This window comes from Amphiprion ocellaris, chromosome 13 (genome assembly GCF_022539595.1).
Source record: "Amphiprion ocellaris isolate individual 3 ecotype Okinawa chromosome 13, ASM2253959v1, whole genome shotgun sequence".
In the NCBI taxonomy this organism is placed as follows: Eukaryota; Metazoa; Chordata; class Actinopteri; family Pomacentridae; genus Amphiprion; species Amphiprion ocellaris.
This window is the reverse complement of record NC_072778.1, coordinates 26,830,593-26,850,983: the sequence shown is the minus strand read 5'-3', so window position 1 is coordinate 26,850,983 and position 20,391 is coordinate 26,830,593. Positions and strand designations below refer to the sequence as shown.

Here is a 20,391-nt window from a genome sequence, read left to right as displayed (position 1 = left end):
AAGCCTTCTTCATCAGCTTGTCCAGCCACCTGGTATTCCTCTGTCATGCTACCGCCCCAAAAAGCCACAGCATAGAAGACCAATCAAAAGTTTCAGAACTTTTGCTCTCTTTCTGAACATTTTACCAACTTAAAGAGACGGACGGCTCTCTGCGCTGACAGCTGTCGAACGGACGCGGTTCAGTCATGGCTTTTCTATTTTCTTATTGAAAATGATGCACGTTCATGTCTCATTGTACTCTGAAATGAAAGTAAAGAACAAATAAGCAAATGAAGTAAAAAAAAAAATCTATTTAGAAACCAAAATGTATTCTAAACTTTTGACTCAAAGTAGCCACCTTTAGCAGATATAACAGCTGAACACACTCGTGACATTCTTTCCACAATGGAAATCAAATGTCCTTCAGAAAGTTCTTCCAGCTCTGTTGCAGAAGTTCCCATAAATGTGTGGTTCTTGTAGGTTGCTTTGCTTTCATTCTTCTGTCCAGTTTATCCCAAACCAGCTGAATGGGGTTTAAGTCTGGACACTGTGCTGCCACTCCATGTTTTCAAGCTTACCATCTTGTTCGTTTTTCCTAAGGTAGTTCTGGCATGGCTTGGACTTGTGCTTTGGGTCATTATCTTGTTATAGGACAAACCCCTGACCAACTAGGAACATACCAGAGGGTACTGCATGGTTCTGCAGAATGCTGTGGCAGCCGTTTGGGTTCAGGGTCCCTCTCACTCTGTACAAGTCACCGACCCTGGATCCAGAAAACAGCCACAGACCATCACGCTTCCTCCTCCATGTTTGACAGTTGATGTCACACACTGAGGAACCATCCTTTCTCCTACTGGACATCTACAAACATCCTGCATGATGAACCAGAGATTTCTAATTTTGATTCCTCAGTCCATAATATCTTCTTCCAGTCTTCAGTAGTCCATTAGTGGTGTTTCATGGCCCAGGCAAGCCTCTTTTTCTTCGTCTGACATCTTAGCAATGGCTTTTCTTGCTGCAGCGCAACCAGTTAAGCCTGCAATTCGAAGTCTTCTCTTCACAGTTGAACCTGAGACTTCTAACTAGGACCACTATAAAGCTGTGCTTGAAGCTGTCGCCCTGTGAGCCCCTTATCACCAAGCTGTTGACTCTCACAAACTTGTCTTCTGATTCTGTTGCGGCTTTGGGTCTTCCAGTCCTCTTCCTGTCATAGTTTCCCCCAGTTTCTGAGTATCTTTTGATGGTGAAGAAAATTGTACTCACTGACTCCTCGACTTTCTTCTCAATTTCTCACATTGGAAAGACCTGTATTTTTAAGTGTTATGATGGTTTGTCTCTCTTCTATTGTTTATTGTCTTTTCTTTGCCATTCAACACACTACTTTCTGCAGTACAACACTGTTCTAATAATGCTCTTGAGGCTATGGTGCCACAGTGTGTTCCAACACTGCTTTTATGCAGACAGAGAGGTTGTAAGTAATAAAAAAAAATTGGGACGCCTGTCAGGTTTGGTAGCACCAACTTTCAAGGCTTGATCAACCTCCATTGCTGCAGAACAGCTTTAAGTTATTAACCCACTTCTTGTTTCCTGAAAAATGACTTTTTGTATATTTCTGAAATGTACATTATTTTTCAGTTTTGGGTAACCTTGCCATTTTTTTTTTATCCTCTGACAGTTCACCACTTTCGTTTGTACCATTTCAAACTATTCATTGAACTTGAACTACTTGAATTTCAATAAAAAACTGGAAAAACTGAGGCGTTCTAAAACTTTTGACCGGTAGTGTACGTTGAAGGATCTTAATCTCCTGTGTAAGAGCAGCCAGCTCTGCCCTTTCTGGTACAATCTGTGCAACCTGTGGTCTCAGAACGTGGCGAACAAGCAGCCTCTTCAGTGTCTTTGTTGTTTTCATGAAGGTCCAGTTGGGATACCCACGGTCTATCAGTGCATTCTCAATATGTGTGTGTTCTCCTCTGCTGTAAGGCTCTCTGCTGATAACCCCCAGCTTATGTTCCAGTGGGTGATGGGAATTAAACAGCAGATATTGGTCAGGATCTATGTTTTCTGTAGACTTGAATTTTGACACTTCTTTCCTACTCAACGTGCACAGCACAGTTCAAGAAAAGGCTGTTTGTCTTCCCTGACAGCCTCCCACGTGAACTTGACGTTAATGTCCACCAAGTAAATACTTTTCTTCAAGGCTTTTTGTTCCTGGGCTTTGATTTTGACCCAAGTGTCATCCACATATCAGAACCAGAGGTTTGGAGGTGTTCCCTTAAGAGCTAATTGCTCTGCTTTCCACTTTCTCCGTGCAGAGGTTGACACAGCTGTGCTTTTTGGTTGAAGTAGAGTGGCTTTTCAGACCATCAAAACCTTTCAATTTGCAAACTGAAAGTTATGCACTGTCATGCATAGCAATGGATTTTACTGATAAAGGGCCATAGCTTTTAGCAACTACATGATTATTATATCTACTTTTTACACGGCTAAAATATTTTGGATGATTTAAAGTAGATAAATTTAACTCCATGGGATATTCAGTGACTTTTCTTGAAATTTCTTGAAATTTTCTTGTATCTGTCCCCTGACTTTTGATATTCATAAACCTTTTTCATGGAGCGACTGATGATGTAGTGTCAGCCAGGACTACTCATTCACCAGTGACTGGACCTTCCAGATACAGATGCTTTATACTGCAATAACTTGAGACACACTGACTGCATTCACATGATCTACATTTTAGTAATTGTGTGACATCTAGCACCAATTGACTGCACTTGCTGTAGTTTAAACCGAGCATCAGAATGGGGAAAATCATGCTAATATGGACCAAAATCTCTGAGGAATGTTTCCAGCACCTTGTTGAAAGTATGCCATAAAGAAATAAGGCAGTTCTGAAGGCAAACAGAGTCCAACGTTTTAGTAGCAAGGTGTACCTAACAAAGTGGCTAGTGAGTGTATTTGGTAGACCTGACCTTTTGGATTACTCTGACAGCACTTTTGGCCTTTTGGCTTCATATAATAGCTATTTGGTAAAAGTATGCTGTCTAATCTTTGACATAGAAATTTGATAAATTTCTTCAATTAAGACTTTTTGCCAAGGTAAAACTATCTCTGTCTGAAAGACTTGGACATTTATGCCTTTATTGTTACAAGGCTAGATTACTGTAATTTCTTATATGTAGATGTAAAGCAGGCATCTCATCAATGTCTTAAACCGGTGCAAAATGCAACTTTTCATCTGTTAACAGGAAAAATAAATAGCATGATTACATACCACATTACTGTCCTCCCTCCACTGGCTTCCTGTCAGTTTTAGAATTATTTTTAAGATTATGTTGTTTGTTTTAAATGGCTTGGTGCCACCATATTTAGCAGAATTGTTAAATCTCCATACACCAGGTAGCACACTAGTTACTTAAACAGTGTACCTTTCCATGTCAGAGCTGCTCAAACTCCACAAATTTTTAATTTGCTGCCTGAAACCCAACTCTTTTTATTGGCATTTAATTAAGGTAGAGCTTTATCGCCTGTTGTGATGTGTCCGTTATTCTTAATACTTTTTTGTCTTTTATTCAGGTTTGTCTTTTCGTCATTGTGTTTTGTTGTTTTATGGCCTGCTGTTTTAATTGTGTAGCACTTCAACTGCTGTTGTTTTATATGTGCTTTATAAATGTATTTGAATTTGACTTCGATGTATTTAAAAAGCATATTTTATATTCTGTTTACTCCTGCATTTTGAGATCATTTTCAAGATTTTCAAGTAATCTATCGTAGTTGGAAGCACAAAGTGTGACTGTCTAAGTTGTATATTGCTCTGTTTGGAAGAATTATCGTCTTTTACTGTATTGTATTATGTATGTATATATTTGTTTGTTCTATTAAGTATCGTGAAAAAACACAAAATAATAGTAATTGTAATTTCTTCGAGATAAATGTCATAAAAATGAAATGATGAAAAGTAAATATAATGAAGCCTGTGTGAAATTTCACTGATCTAACTGCTTCTTGTTTCTGATTACTCTCAGGTGTTCCAACACCAACAGAGGAGGTTCTGCACCACACGCTAAGCATGCTGGTCCGTGAGCGGAAAATCTACCCAACACACGACGGATATTTTATTGTAACCCCTCAGACCTATTTTATCACTCCAAGCCTAATCCGAACTAGTTCCAAGTGGTACCACTTAGATGAGCGATCTGCTGACCGACACCAACATCAGAACCAGCAGCAGCATCAGCAGACACAGTGCACCTCCCCCCTCTCTGGCACCATCACCCCATCTACCTCTGGGGGGGTGCGAGATCGAGCACACCCAAAGTCCAGCCAGAACCACAGTGGAGGAGCTGGGGATTCTTTTTACAACAACAGTTACCGTGGAGACGACCCCCCTAGCCACCATACCACCCTGCAGCGCAGATCCCCGAAAGACCACAGAGAGGTTTATTCATCACCACACTCACCACAGACACCTCCTCAGCAAGCAGGAGGCAACACAGAAAAGAGCCGCAGCACCCTTGGGTTCCCGTTCAAGACGGACACGCTCACCAAGCACCGAGGAGGGGGGGTTGGGGGAGGAGGAGGAACTGGAGACATAGAGAAACAAGGAGGAGGAAGTGGTGCAGGAAGTCGTAAGTTTGGGTTGAAGCTGTTTCGTCTCAGTTTTAAGAAGGACAAGGCCAAGCAGCTCGCTACCTTCTCTGCACAGTTCCCCCCTGAGGAATGGCCACTCCGTGACGAGGAGGTGCCCAGCCAGTTGCCACGTCACATAGAGATGGAAATCATCCGCAGAATCAACCCTGACCTTACTGTGGAGAACCTCGCTCGACACACGGCTGTTATGAAGCGTCTTGAAGAAGAACGTGCTCAGAGGAGCAAAGCATCATCAGCCAATCAGAGCTCCAGGAGCAGAAGAAGTGGGGGTAGGCATAGAAAGCAATCTCAGACCAAACTCAGCCGCTCTCATAGCAAGACACGGGCATCCCGAGGTGAGCCAAGTGACAGCTCCCACCTAGAGCTGGCTGACAGAGACTACAGAGGTTACTCATCCTCACTGGCTCGGTCCCCAAGAGAGCAAGCGCTGGCAATGGAGCGGCAAAGGGCCCGCCTTCACCTGGCACACAGCAACCCCAACATTCTCGACTCCTCCCACCTGCCTGTCACGCCAGAGTGGGATGTATCCGGAGAGCTTGCCAAGAGACGCACAGAAATGCCTTTCCCTGAGCCGAGCCATGGTCCATCAGCTCACCATTCAAAAGTCCATCGCTCACACTCCCACACCCAGGAGAGGAAGTCTCGGAATGAACGCAGCGACAAGGCCAAGGAACGTTCCAGATCTATGGACAACTCTAAAGGACCACTTGGAGCTGGCCTGATTGGACCACCTGATTATTATGATGATCGAAGCCGTTACTACACTGATGATGGCACCCTGCGAGCTAATCAGAGCTCTTCTCACTACTCTCGGGCCACCCCCCCCTCCACTAAGGTGCCTGGGGATGCTCTTGGTTTGGATGGTGGCAGGAACTTGGACAACAGTAAGAGCAGGGACAGCCTACCACTGTACTCACCCAAACCACTGGCTGCCTCCATCCCTCCCGATGACTACTTTCAGTGCTCTGGTTCCTCTGAGGCAATTCTCACTGGAACAAATCCACTGGGAACTCTGGGCAAAAACAGCCACGACGGATTAAAACTAGGCAGCATTGACAGACAAACGACTGACAGGCAGATAGATAGAAAAACGTCCCATCCACCGGAAAACAAGGAGGACTTGCCAAAGGTGGGACCTAAGGGTGGCAGCCTGCCTCCAATACCTCTTTCTGTCCCTGACCCCCCACTTTCTAATGGACGACCTCCCCACAGTGCCTCCTCTGGTCAGGAGAAACGGAAGGAGATCTTTAGTAAAGATACACTCTTCAAACCTCCTCCTAGCCTTCCTTTGCCCGGCTATAGTTCTTTGAGAAAACCCACAGCCCTCACCTCCTCTGCTCTGTCCTCATCCTGTGATGCTCTTGATTGCCAGGAAGCCTTTGATGCTCCAAAGCCCCTGGTGGCAACACCATCTGCTCCCCCACAGGGAATTGAATCCACATCCAGTGCTGCTGAAGCCTCCTTTGACTACTACAATGTCTCTGATGACGATGAACTGGAGGAGGGGGGCGCTAAGGGTAGAGGAGAGGATGAGAAGCCTGGAGGAAGTGTTTCTGGGATGGGCGGAGGTGGAGCAGGGACCATGCAGTGGCTGTTGGAGAGAGAAAAGGAGAGGGACCTGCAGAGGAGGTTTGAAAGAACCCTCACATTCCCTGGTGCTAAAGAGAACCTTTCTGAGCCCAGTCAGAACCAGCAATCAGCACATTCTGCTAGACTGGACAGCATGGACTCCAGCTCTGTCACTGTTGACAGTGGATTCAACTCACCACGGTGAGAACAAGTATATGCATTTTGCAAACATACTCACACTCTTGTGCACTTATTGTGAATAACTACATTTCGGAAAAACTAAAACCCAAAATCATTTCCTTATTCACTATTTTCAACATATAAGAAACGGTGAATAATAAGGACTTGGTTTCAAATTATCATTTTGGGTCTTTACTGACAGTTATAGACATTGTGGTTTTGCATCTATCAAATGCGATGTATTAGGAGTGTCATTTTTTTAGTAGTTTCCTTGACCAATATTCGACCATGTTAGCAATCAGTAATAAATTAAATGGAAGAAGTACATCTTTTCTCTCCTCATATCTGATCTACACATAGTGACATGTTCACTTTAATGAACGTTAGTCCAGCTGGAACAGATGTCCACTAATACTGTTGCAAGAACTTTGCCACCTCTAAAATGTATTTTTACTCAGAGCAGTGTTGCCGATGTACTTCATCTGCTTTAGTTTTGTGACTAGAAATATATTTTTAACACGGGAAATGCTTTCACAACAGTATTAAATATAGAAAAATAATTTATTTTGTCATTACATTTGATGTCACTGAAATGTTTACTGATTGGTGTTGCCAGAAGTATGTGATCAGAGTCCTGCTGCTCCTGAACATTAGCAGCATTAACAGCTATCGCTGCTTTCTGTGTGTCCATCATACACTTTTTAACAAATACAGCTGGTACAGTTAGCAGTTAAACAACACGGAGATGCACTTGTTTTATGCTTCATGCGCAGCAAACGCCTGTAAATCCACTTTGTTGAACAGTAAAAGGCTGCTGCTGGAGACACAATGGGGGATCATAATCTTAGCAAAAATACATTTCTCCTTCTACTCAAGTAAAAAATTGAAGCATTTTAATGTCAAAGCTTTAAAAGACTAAAGGGTTTGTGAGTGAGTCTGGATCCAAACTAAAGCAATTTGTTTGCTGTCTAAATTCCAAGTACTCCTCAAATCAAAGTTTTCTATCCGGCGTCCCCAAACACAATGTAATTTGGCAGTTCAACTTTCCGCAAGTCAAAATGTGCATAAGTGATAAATACTACGGCAACATATGGCAACTAATGTTTTTTTGGAATAGTTGTACCAATTAAAATAATGCACCTAGTGAAGGATGCAACTAAACCTGTCTCATTATTTGACAAAAGCAAAGCAGAAATTATGTTAAGTCATCCTTATATCGACATTTGTTTTTAGGGTGGATATCACTGAGTATCAGAGGAGTTGACATCTGCACTCCCCCACAACAAATACATGTTTGTCCCTCAGGGGCTGTAACAGGCACTGTGTGTATTAGTCCCTCACAATTCAGTACAAGATTTTAAGTTCATCATGTGTCACTGGCAATTTGTGTGTATGTAGTCAAACTCCCAGACCACAAATTCTACTGCACAAATTTCACTCGGAACATATTGCCGGTGCAGAAGCTGCTCTCTGTCAGCTATATCATACAATATTGAAAGCTGGTCAAATCCTGTGCAGCTTTCAGTATGCTTGTATAATATGTTAACTCAAATAACTGGGACCTTCGACTTCTCTGCTTGCACTGTTTAAGCCAAACCAAATGGTTGTGTCCTTAGTGTATGCAATAGGCTGTCATGGCAAAGAAGGTGACCACAAGTAGGCCCTGAGGTGTAAGGCAGAAGGACAGTTAGAGAGTGTGTTTCAGTATCCACACAACTATAATTTATAGCATGGGAGAACAATATTTACTATATGAATGCATAATGTGTCAAATGTAGTATGCCAATAATATCTAGATGTCCTTCTACATCCAGTTGAACTTTGCAGTATGCAAGCCAGTACACTTTTCTGGCCATTTTGACACACAATCTTCAAAACAAGTTTGACTCTCTGAAGTGCACAGATGACATTATTTTTGCACGACAGACTGCAGCGGAAAAAGTTTAAGGTACATAATTATGACAAAGTACAATGTTCCAATTGTACGCATACTGCACAAAGCAATACAGATTTTATAAGGGTAGGTGTCATGTAAGTAAAAAGACATTTAAAAGTAAAGTACAAAGAAAAAGTACGTGATTTTAAACAGCCAGAAAATGTATTCAAAGGCAGAAAAAATCTGGAGCTGGGGTTTGGGAACTTAGCTGGAATCCAAGCCAGGCAGCGCAAAAAAAATTTCCCCAAATTTCTGAACATTTGCAAAACCTTCAGGAAGGAAATTCCAATAATTCCTTAAAAGTTTCCCTTAAAAGTTTTATTTTGAAAAAATCCCCCAAAATTGGCAAGAAAATTCTTGTAAATATTTTCAAAAAATGAGTAAAATTTTTCCAAAAAAAATCCTAAAAATATCTAAAGTGATTACATATATATCAGTAAAACTTCTACCAAAATCCAGCGAAATTCCCTGGAGTTTTTTTTTTTTTTTTGTAAATGTTTTTAAGAAACATTTTTAACATTTCTTTTTTTCACCAAAAATGTTCAAAGATTTCCCAAAAATGTTGAGTTTCACAGTGAAAATATTTTTTTCCCCACATTTTCAAACTTTAAAACTGGTCAATTTTGAACCGCAGGACGACACAAGGGTTAAATAAAAGAAAAGACAAACTGGAATTTGGCAGATGTTGACCACCTATTTTTTAGGTTGTCTTACAAGGGGAAATAAAGTTTACTGATTTTTTTTTTTTAATCAATCAATCAAAGTTGTAAAGGACTATACAAAGTTTATTTGTATAGTCCTTTACAACAACCCAAAGGGTGACCAAAGAGCTTCGCAGTAAACAGCAAGAAAATAACTTAAAAACAATACAGTAACTTAAAGCAGGACAATCACAGTTGTACTCACACCTACAGGCACATTTAGAATAATCAATTAACCTCAGCATGTTTTTGGACTGTGGGAGGAAACCGGAGTACCCGGAGGAAACCCACACAGGCGCAGCGAGAACATGGAAACTCCATGCAGAAAGATCCCAGGAAAGCCAGGATGCAAACCAGGGATCTTCTAGCTGCAAGGCGAAAGTGCTAAACGCCACCTCAGTTTAAGGGGAGAAAAAGGCAATTTTAATGTACACTAGGGGTTGAAACCAGAGAAAGTATTATTTTGAGGCCTGGGACTTTAATGCCTTAATTTTGATTAATTAATTACAGAAAAAATAACGCTTTAAAAAAATAACGCATTTACTCGCATGTTTCTCAGTTTCCTTTTTTCTGGCACACCCGTAACTCTGATGAACACTCCAGCCCAGTAGGTGGCAGTAGTGAACCTAAAGTCTGTTTTCCAGCTGTGTTGTAGATACACAAGAGTGATAATTTGGTGAACAGTGAAGGAAGATGAGTTTGCAGCTTGTTGGACAGAAAGTTTTCTTCTGAAAAAAATCTTCCCGATGGCAGCTTGGATAAAAGCCTGGTTGTTTTCTGATCACGGCAGCACTTCTAGCCGACGGTGTCACCTCAATGTAAAACATGTTGCTGTTAGCACCAGAGCTAACGTTAGCTATGACAGTCCTCAAACAATGTAACCATCCCATAATAGACCGCTTTAGAAGACAATGAAAGTGCTTGAGTTTACAAAAAGTCTTAAAATGTTGAATATAATCGCTATAATTGCACTTTGACTTTGCAGTAATCTGAATGTAGTAGACAGATGAAAAATGCAGATAACTAGACATGAAGCAAATGTTTTTTGTTGTTTAAGTTAAACCACAATAATATGTCTTTTAATAACTTAATTATAAACTTTTAGTTTATGAACAAAATATTTTTTCTTTATAAATAAAAACTTATATTCTTTAAAAAAAAAAAAAAAAAAAGAACCATCAAAATGACCCCATTTATCAGACTCGGAGACGATAAAAACAGAATGAATCTATGGATTTTCAACTTTTGAAGGTCATTGTAACACTGGAAATTTCCCCTGACCTGGGGAGTAATACAGGACTATCTTATCTGATAGAACTGCTTATGCTGATGTTATATGCCATACAATGGAAAAAAAACAACTAAATCCAGACTTTAAATAATCAAAATCACTTTTTTCTATATGTCCCATTTCAAAGTTGTATTAATTTTAATAATTTCAATTTAAAATTATAAACACGTATGTTTATTTATTGATTTAACTGTCAGCCAAAAGTTCTTTGAATTGAAAAACTTTACTTATTGTGTCAAATATTGATATTTCACAAAAATGCGGTTAATTACAAAGCCTATAATTAATTAGATATTTTTATCATGTCCCACCACTAATTATTTTTAAACATAATGCTTAAAATATAACTTTGCATTTGATGTTTTTGTTGTTCTGCTTTGTTTTGTTTATTTTATTTTTTTTTTGCTTTCAGGGAAGCAAGTACAATATTCTACTCTCATTTATTTATGACCAATTATTACACATTCTATTCTATCTTTGTCCTCGACAGTCTCTTCTATTGACCAAATTAAACAGCAAACATAGGAATCAGCCATTTGAAAAAATAAAAGGTCATGCTTTTTGGCTTGCTAGCAGCAAAATAGCTATCACATTAAGCCAGTCATAATTTGAATCTGTCACAGTTTTGTCATAGTATCAGTGTTTCCTCTAGGATTTTTTTCAGAAGTGGTGGCGTAAACAAATGACAGTTGACTGCAGATTTTCCTTGTACAACCTATTTATTGAATGGCCAGCTGAAAATGGCTTTTTAAAGGCTGAATGTAAAAATTTAAAAAAGTATTTGAACAAGCTCATCTGAAAATACAGTCAGCAGTTACATCTTAGTGTGTAGATATTAGCTTAATGCTATCAATAGTTTACTCACGTTAGCGACACTGAGTTGGTACCGGGCCCAATGAACTGAAGCTACCGACATGCTACGTAACGTTAGCTGGAAATCAATATTTTGCGAATGTCTATTTAACTTGTAAAATCTATTATGAGTTATCTTAAGCTAATAACTTTTCTCCGGTAAGTCGCTGCCCTATTTCGCAAGATGAGATTCGTCTGACTCTCTGACCTGCTGCCTGGGTGCTTGACTTGACGTCACTTTCAAGGCCGCGCTCCCGTGAGTAATTAAAGTCGTATTAACCCCCCAAAGACTAGATCCTGAGCAAGATAGTTATCTGTAGTTTACCTTGGTACTCGTGAGTACCTGACACAGTGCAGGACTCTGCTGTGAAGGTGGAGACATGCGGAAGTGGTGTATTAGCAACAATATTAAAAAAAAAAAAAAAAAAGAAATTTGAAGGCGTGGCGGCTCGGATTTAGGAATGGCGACACACCGCTCCTAGGTGAATGTAGAGGAAACACTGGTTTAGGTAAGCAAGTATTCCCCTTGTGATGTGATGATCTGAGTCTAAATCTGAATGTCTGTCATACAGAGTATAAAGTGCTGTCCTTGGTTTCCTCTTTTCTGTCTCTAGCAGTAATGGCCGGTCACGCACCTCCTTTGATGTTGTGTTTGTATCATTTATCAGTGTGTGTATCTGTCTCTCTGCAGAACAAGGGAAAGCTTAGCGTCTAACACCTCTTCAATAGTGGAGAGTAACAGACGACAGAACCTGGCACTGAGCCCCGGCCACCTCAGCATCAGTGCTGCAAACGGTCCTCCTTTCTCCTTTCGTGCCATTCAGGAACCTGCCAGCACCCAACCAGAGAAACTCCAGAAGCCCAGCGCCTGCCTTGCATCAATCACCAGCGTCTAGGGTTAGAACTACAGGCTTGGGAGAGCGCATAGTCCATGGAAAAGGGCCAGGAAATCCAACTCCGACTCCCAAGGACTGTTAAATCTTTTGATTGACAGACCAACTGAATCAGTGGAGCTGCGATTGGTCTGCTGTGGAACTGGACCTGTTCACACAAGCATATAGACACAGGCAGAAACAAACAGGAATTTAGACCCCCAGGAAACCTCTCTTTCTCTCTCACACACAAACTGCAAACACCATCCCACTGGGCAGCCCCTCACCATGCCACTCTTCAGCTTCGAGTAATGTTCTTTCATTTTTTGGGATCTTTTGTGTGTGTGTGTGCGTGCGCGCGCGTGTGTGTGCGTTGTGTGTTTATAGGCGTTATGTTTGTATAATCTATAATCTCAGGTTATGTTATTTCCACTACCACTCAGACTGCTCCAGATCAGTGCTTCTCCAACTAGTGGTGTCAGCTGGTATTGTACACTGAAGAGCTGCAGTTCTGCTGACTGTACTGTTACTGATGGCACACACACTCTCACTAATTGTCTCTGGTAGTTATTATCTAACATTTACCACTGACAGACACCCTTTAACCCCTTCTATCCTAAAAGTCCCTGTACGCAGCCGTCTCCGTTTTTTAAAGGTTACCAGACATGGCACATTCAGTCTGCTGTGTACTTCAACTAAAATCAATTTGTTGTGCTTAATTTCTGTTACATAAAATTTGGTAGAGTTGCAGTTGATCATTTTTAGAGCAGGTTTAATAACATCAGTGTTCACTGACTCATTGTTGTAAAGCTGATATTTATAGTTCTGATTAGGCAGGAGTAAAACTAGCATTTTTTTCAGATGTTTTCAAGTCTGGTGATAAAGATATTGACTTCAAAATTCTCCCCAGTGTCTCTCATCTGTACAGCCCAGGGCTGTTCTTCTGGGGCTTACAGTTTTGTATCTGTTACTAGCTAATTTTCAGGATCTTTTTTCAAGTGGAACTTTTAATTAAAATAGCCTTGTGCTTGAAAGGTTTTAAGGCACAGAGCCACAGGAAATTACCATGAAAACCTTGAATACCAAGATGTAACAGCTCTTGGGAGGTAATTAGACAGTCAGACGAGTAACCTGTAACCTGAACTTTTTCTAAGGTGATATCCTCTTGAATGTGAGCTGTTTTTGTATCTGTTGGATGTTATGACGCTCACCTGAAGCCTTGCCAGTTTTTAGCCCCTCAGCAGTGGTTATATATGGACAGCCTGCAGCTCCAGGGATAAGACTTTTGACTACAGACTGTTTTGATTTTCTTCAGAGATGGAAATTCTTTTCATGTTACCCCTGATGTCCATATGGATGCAACTGCATTCATCTCATTTTGATGTGAAAAAAAATTTCTGCAGTTTCAAGCGCTGTGCCAGTGGTTACTGGATGCATTTCTGTAGTTCACTATCATAATAGGTTGTGTGTAGGAAAAAAAAAGCAAATTACAGGGGTGGAGTTAAAATGTAAGGCAGTATGTTCAGAATATTAAAATACCTTACACTGCATAAATGAATTTATATATGAAATATATGCACTACCAGTCAAAAGTCTGGACAGACCTTCTCATTAAATGTTTTTTAAAATTATTTTCTACATTGTAGATTATTACTGAAGACATCAAAACTATAAAAGAATACATATGGAATTATGTTGTAAACAAAAAAGTGTTAATCTTCAGTAATAATCTACAAGTTAGAAAAAAATACAAATATATAACAGCATATTGAATGAGAAGTTATGTCCAAACTTTTGACTGGTGGTGTAAATGTCTATGTTTATTGATAGTCAACATAAAATCAATATTTAATGATGTGCAGATTTTTATTTTTTTTTTAACTGAGAGTCTTTACATACACATTGTAAAACTAGGATTTCCTTTTTGGTGAGAGTTATTTCAGGGTGATCTTCATATAGAAGTTATTGATGTTCTGATAGGTGACACAGCATCTCTTACATACAACCACACTGGCAGACAGACAACCTGCACTGAAGGATGCAAATGCATTCATACTGACTGCTGAGATGGCTAATTTCACGAGATGATGACATTTCCAATGTCATTCACAGTAACAAACCCATTACTAAACTCTACCACACTGCTTCTAATAAACATCAGCGTTTTTTGTGGATATCAAAGATTCAAAATAGTGTGGTGGATGTACTGCGGGCAGAGACTACTATTGTTGTGACTAAACGTTTGTTCCTTATATCCAAAGAAAACAGGTGGACAGACAGAAAGGCAAACCTACATAAATTGTCAGCTAAACAACTCAGTTTTAGAAATAAAGCACCTGCATTTGAGTAAATGCCTGAAGCAGAAAAACTAAATGCAAGTGAATCACACAACATTACATTTCCGAGGACAAGACTGCTTGAAGATGTGACACAGCTGCATTCAGTGGACATGAGGGGTTACGATTACACACCTGGCGAGTTTTAAAGATAAGCTATTAAAAATCATTTGCTAATTTGAGAAATTTCTACCAGCAAAAATAATTGGCCACATTCAGTCGGAAAAGGTGGGAAGTGCATTTTAAATTAAATGTGTACATCTTGATTTAAGGAAAAGTGAGGTTCTGCCAGTGTTAGAGCCATTATTGCATTAGATGCCTAAGAATTCAATAAAGAGTATGAGGTCTACAAAAAACAAACCCAAACACCCAGACGAGGGATACACAACCAGCAGGTATGTGACTTTTTATTTCATGTTACTTGAGTTTTTCTTTAAACTGTTTGAGGTGTATACTCCTGGTGCTAAGACGTGTTATGGTCAGTAAAGGCCATGATAATAATCGTAGTACAAACAGTGATGACATTTTTGGAGTATAGTATAAAATTGCTGCTTAGATGTGTGTTGTAGGTTTAATCTGCATACTTTTGGCCATGAACATTTATTCCCCTTTATCAGGGGACAGTACAGGGATTACACAGTGACTGAACAGATGGACAAATTAACAACTTTGGCGCAGCGAAATGTGAAATAAAGCCTGCATTTGAAGTGCGTTGGTCTCATAAAAATTACTGTTGACGTGAGTTGGGTCAACCTATCTCCAAAAATTCTGCAGCCCTATAGGTCAAGGCTTTCCTCTTTTCCTCCTCTCCTAGTGACTGATCCCTGAGTTGTTATCCTTTATACTATTACCAACTACCTCCACAGCAGCAAAAACACAGCCCATTCTCTGTGTTATCCGTGGTCATCAGCCTCCTGCCTGTGAATGTCTTACGCACACATACAGATACAACCAGTGCCCTCAAACGTATTTTAACAGTACTGCAAGATTTTCATCTACTATGTGCACACAGCCTTTATATGCTTTTTGCATGTAAAAAATGTGGACTAAAAGCTAGAGTCGATTTCTACCTGTCTCATTGTCATGTTTTGATCTCAAATTCAAAGGAGTTCAGTAGTAAAAACATTAGTTTCACTACCGTTGAAACACATTTACAGGACACACTAACACACTGCATATCGAAGTGCTGGTAAACCTGCTGTTTCTGTTTCAGTTTCATCACAAATCTTTTTTTTCTAATGGGATGTGAGAACATTGTGGTTTCATGCACCTGCCCACCTAATCAATGGCAATACACATTTTCAGAAACTCTCCTTAAAGGCCTTGGTCCCAGCTAGCATTAACATGCATCTACATAGCTCTGAATACTGGCTGAAATGCATTCAAGAAGATGCAGTGTGATTTGATTGCCTTGACCACATTCAGAGGGAGTCTGGGCTGCATGTGGCCACATTCTTGTAGCAATGTGTAGGTGAATGTTTCCTTGGACACACTGAGGGCCCACTTAACTGATCTCCTGTACTTAAGTGGGAGTACATACTCATTTGCACACCAGCAGCATCATATTAAAATGTGACAACGAGTAAAGCCAAGAGTTCATAGAGAACATCTTCGGTGTTTTGGTTTGCCTCGAACACGCTAAAGAATAGACCCGTGTCGTTGTGATTTCTTCATCCTCTTTTAATTTCCAGCCGACTAAGCTTGCTAAATGTATTGCTGCTTTCTGCCATTTAAAAACAACACATTTGGTCTTTGAAAACAAAAGTTATTTACATATGTGAGTATTAATTCTAATGCAAGATGTAAATGGACGTACTTGCGGTGGTTCACTTGTGATTGGATCATCCAAGACGCATGTCAATGCCAGGTGCGAACAGGACCAAAGACATTCATTGTGCCACACAAAACAGAAGTTGAGAGAGAAGTTCATCTCTTATTTCTACTTCCTTGCCCAGCTGCTATCATGCCAGTTGTTATGATTGTTGGTTTGAAAATTACCAAGAAATGTCAAACAATACAAAATGAGATTTAGAGTCAGTCCTACGGCTGTTCTTAGGTTTTAGTCCCCAAAGATGATAGGAACTAAAATCCAAAGGGAAGGAATACCCTTGGCAGACCTACTGATAAACCAAATTTACATCTCTATTCTCTGAGTATACTATTATTGCAGCCTGTAGTCTACCACGCCAACAGGCTTCAGAGAGAGTTTTAGTCCCTTTCCTGTCAGTATTCCATGGGTATACTGTACATTCTTTCTGTATTGGTAGAAATATCCTTGTCTTTGTTCTAGCCCAACAGTAGCAAGTATTAAGTACTGCATCATTACCCTGGGGTTCTAATCCCAGTTACAGCTCTTCAGAAGGGTCTCTTGTGCCATTTCTAGCCACGTATTTAGGTCATATCTCCAATTTTCTGACTACAGAAAGACATGCGTACAGGGATAAGTTCAGATTCTGTTTCTCAAGTTCTTGTCTGGTTTCCACCTTTACCTTTGAGAGGGTGTCCTGTCCCCACAAATATAATAGTTGTAGTTTCTATTGTACCACTAAACCTGGGTTTAAATTGTAGTCTATATAGTGGAGTTTAATCTCTGGTTATCTTTTAGACCACAGTTAAGGGATTTTGGCTCCTGTGTCACAGTACAGTGAGAGTCTTCTCTCTCTTCTACCAGTAGAGCTGTAGTCTCTTGTCTGTTGGAAGTCAGGGGTCCCATCACTCATGTTTAATGTTTGAACTGCCCCCAACCCCAGGCCTCTATGCTGTCTGGCCCAGTGGTTCTACATCAACCCCTTGTCAACTCCAGCCACAATCCTGTAACAGTACATCCCTTTTTTACACAGACAGTCCATGAAATGTCTTCCCTTAACATTGGCGGTGGTTTATAAAAATAGAGGTTCAACAATAACGTTGTTTCTAACGGTGACAGTATGTCATACCTGTAAATGATGTTTATCTGTCATGCCTAGTCAAATAATTTAAACAACAAAAAGAGGGATTTTTTTTAAAAATGTCTATACTATCTGAAAGTCCCTTTGATGTGTCGTACTGGTGTTACCGTTGTTGTAGTGTATGTGATACCCAATGGGGATTGTGTTACTTTTTAAGATAATAAAATAACAATGTTTGGTTATACCACTGTTCTGTGTTTTAATGTGATCACTACTGATTTATTAGAAAGAAAAAGTCCACCCACTGGCACTTAGCTTAAGAGATTGGCCTGGAGATTAAAAAAAAAAAAAAAAAAAAACAGAGGAGAGAGAAATCTATAAAACAAAACTGTTCAGATAAAGATGTCCACTTCTGCCATTCCTGAGGGCCATTGGTATAGAACAGCCCTAAGACCAGGCGTCATACAGTTATGGTGAAATCAACCATTTCTGCTGAGGAAGTGAAAGACATTGTGGGGATGTGTAACTTAGATTCATTTGCTGAAGAGGGGCACAATATATTTTGCTTAAGTATGTATACAAAAGTATATCATTACTAACACACTAAAAAATAAGAAATCACAGTCATCATTAATGGACCCTTGCAGTGTTTTCACAACTACTTCCACCCTGAGGCATGTAAATCTTGGGTCATTAATGGGCCATTAATTAGGGCCATTATCCCTGTGAGCCTGAGTGACTATAACCTCTGAAACTATCCATCAGTCAGGTAGAACTGAAGAAGCTCCTTAGATGTGAGGTCTTCAAGAACTGAAAGACTTTCAGTGTTAGATTATAACAATTGAATCCAGGGAATACCGTAGATACAATTAGTATGGAAGTGAGATATGTAATATTTGGTCTGCACACTCAGCAGACTCTAACACCAAAGGTGATGCATAATGTGACTCTTGTACATTGGTTCACTATCACTCCTTTTCCACAATTCTACAATTCTATCATTTCATTTAGCAGATGCTTTTATCTAAAGTGACGTACATCTGAGAGGAGATACAACACAAGCGAGGATCTAGTCAGGAGGAAACAACCTGGATAAGAGCCATAAAACAAGTCAAAGTATGATAATAGGATCGGGGTGTCAACAGGCAGTGCAGACGTAGTAGGATATTTTTATTTTTTTTTTTTTTTTTGCACTCAAGTGTAAAGGTGTTCAGTGAGGAGCTGGGGTTTTACTATTAAAGACTGAGAGGGACTCTGCAGATCGAACAGAGTTTGGTAACTCATTCCACCACCGTGGAACGACAGAGGAGAAGAGTCGAGCTATGGACCGGCCCTGTTGTGGAGGTTGGATCAGGAGCCTTTTGTTGGCTGAGCTTAGTGAGCGGGAAGGACTGTAAACCTGAATGAGAGAGTTCAGGTAGGAGGGAGCTGTTTTCATTGAAGTTTGGAATGTAATGCCAGAGTTTGAATTTTATGCGAGCAGCAACTAGAAGCCAGTGAAGTGATCTGAATATCAGGGTGACATGAGCTGTTTTTGGCTGGCTGAAAACCAGAAGTGCTGCTGCATTCTGGATCATCTGCAGAGGTTTGACCGTGCATGAGGGGAGGCCTACCAGTAAGGAGCTCCAGTAGTCGATGTGTGATATTACGAGAGCCTGAATCCAACAATTCTGAATGGAACTGGAGCTAATTTGGTGGAAAAGCTGTATATGAGGTTTCACTTACCGCTCTCTGTTATGAAGATTGGTAGGCTTAAGATTCAAATGCTGAATGGGAATCTATCTCTTCTCCAACAAGAGGCATTTTCTGGACTATAAAGGGTCGGTTAAAGTTGAAGGTTGGGATCTACAGCACAGGTTGCTGGAGTACAGGTTCTTATACTGAAAAGCAATTTCCTGCTCCACCTACCACACAAACTTGATTTCATGCAGATGAGGTTGGATAACAGTAATGCCATGGCAGAGAAATACCAGAGGAAGTGTGCATATCAGACTTGGAAATGATTTCACATGCATGGTGGGCTCAGATTGCCTCTACACTGTTCAGCACTGGCCAAATGACACTGTAAGTACACATGTGGAGAAAATTGTTGGTACCCCTCAGTTAATGAAAGGAAAAACCACAATGGTCACAGGAGATTTTCTTTCTAATCTCCTGAGACAACTCTCTCCTTGGCTTCCTCTGGTCCATGTTTAGTGTGGTACACACCATGTCACCAAACAGCACAGTGACTAACTGTAACCCTATAAATAGGCCGACTGACTGATTACAAGGTTGTAGACACCTGTGATGCTGATTAGAGGACACACCTTGATTGAACATGTCACTATGGTCACATTATTTTCAGTCTTTTCTAGGGCTACCATCAGATTTGTCCAGGCCTGTTTCATGAGTTGTTTTTTTTTTTTCTTTTTTAAAGAATTCTGTTGAACCATGGTTCAAAAGCAATGTCTGGTTTTCATGGGTTAATTTTCATAGAATTTTTATTTATTATTACTTTTGTCAGATTCAAGTTATTTCTGTGACCATTGTGGGTTTTTCTTTCATTAACCGAGGGGTACCAACAATTTTGTCCACGTGTGTAGATAGATAGATAGATAGATAGATAGATAGATAGATAGATAGATAGATAGATAGATAGATAGATAGATAGATAGATAGATAGATAGATAGATAGATAGATAGATAGATAGATCTATTCTCTCTAGAAAATCCCTTGTGGTAGCTGTCATCCATTGGAAGCATGTCTACTGCAGGTGAGTGACAGACCATGTTTTCATTGATGCAGCATCTAGTTTGCTCATTGTTGAGTGGGGTGTGTGTTAGAGATATGCATTAGTTAATCTAGTGAGGCTCATATTCTATTAACAGTGTGGCTACATTAGCAGCAAACTTCGCTGTTGTTTACATTTTGTAAGCTGCATTTGGTTTGCCTTTTGTTACTTTGTTGCAAATCCATTTTCTGATCTACTCTATCTGTAATCTGGCATGCACAGCATGTGTAGCTCAGAAGTTTGGGAAGCCAATGGTAAATAATATCTTGCATGTATTATGGTGGCCAGTAGAGGGTAGTGCTGCATTACAAAGTGACACAAGTCCACTGTTACAAAGTGAATAGGCTGCTTCAATGGAAG

At 40.1% G+C, this 20,391-nt stretch overlaps 1 protein-coding gene across 2 annotated transcripts in view; it reads left to right on the top strand.

Moving 5' to 3' along the window:
• LOC111583589 (storkhead-box protein 2-like) overlaps positions 1–17,504 on the top strand; it is a 73,230-nt gene extending 55,726 nt beyond the window's left edge. For both annotated transcript variants that reach the window (XM_055016610.1, XM_055016611.1), the window contains exons 3-4: positions 4,008–6,402; positions 11,853–17,504. In XM_055016610.1, the coding sequence (XP_054872585.1) occupies positions 4,008–6,402; positions 11,853–12,057 (2,600 nt within the window). In that variant the 3' untranslated portion in view covers positions 12,058–17,504. The remainder of the gene's footprint in view (positions 1–4,007; positions 6,403–11,852) is intronic.
• The last annotated feature ends 2,887 nt before the right edge of the window (positions 17,505–20,391 follow it).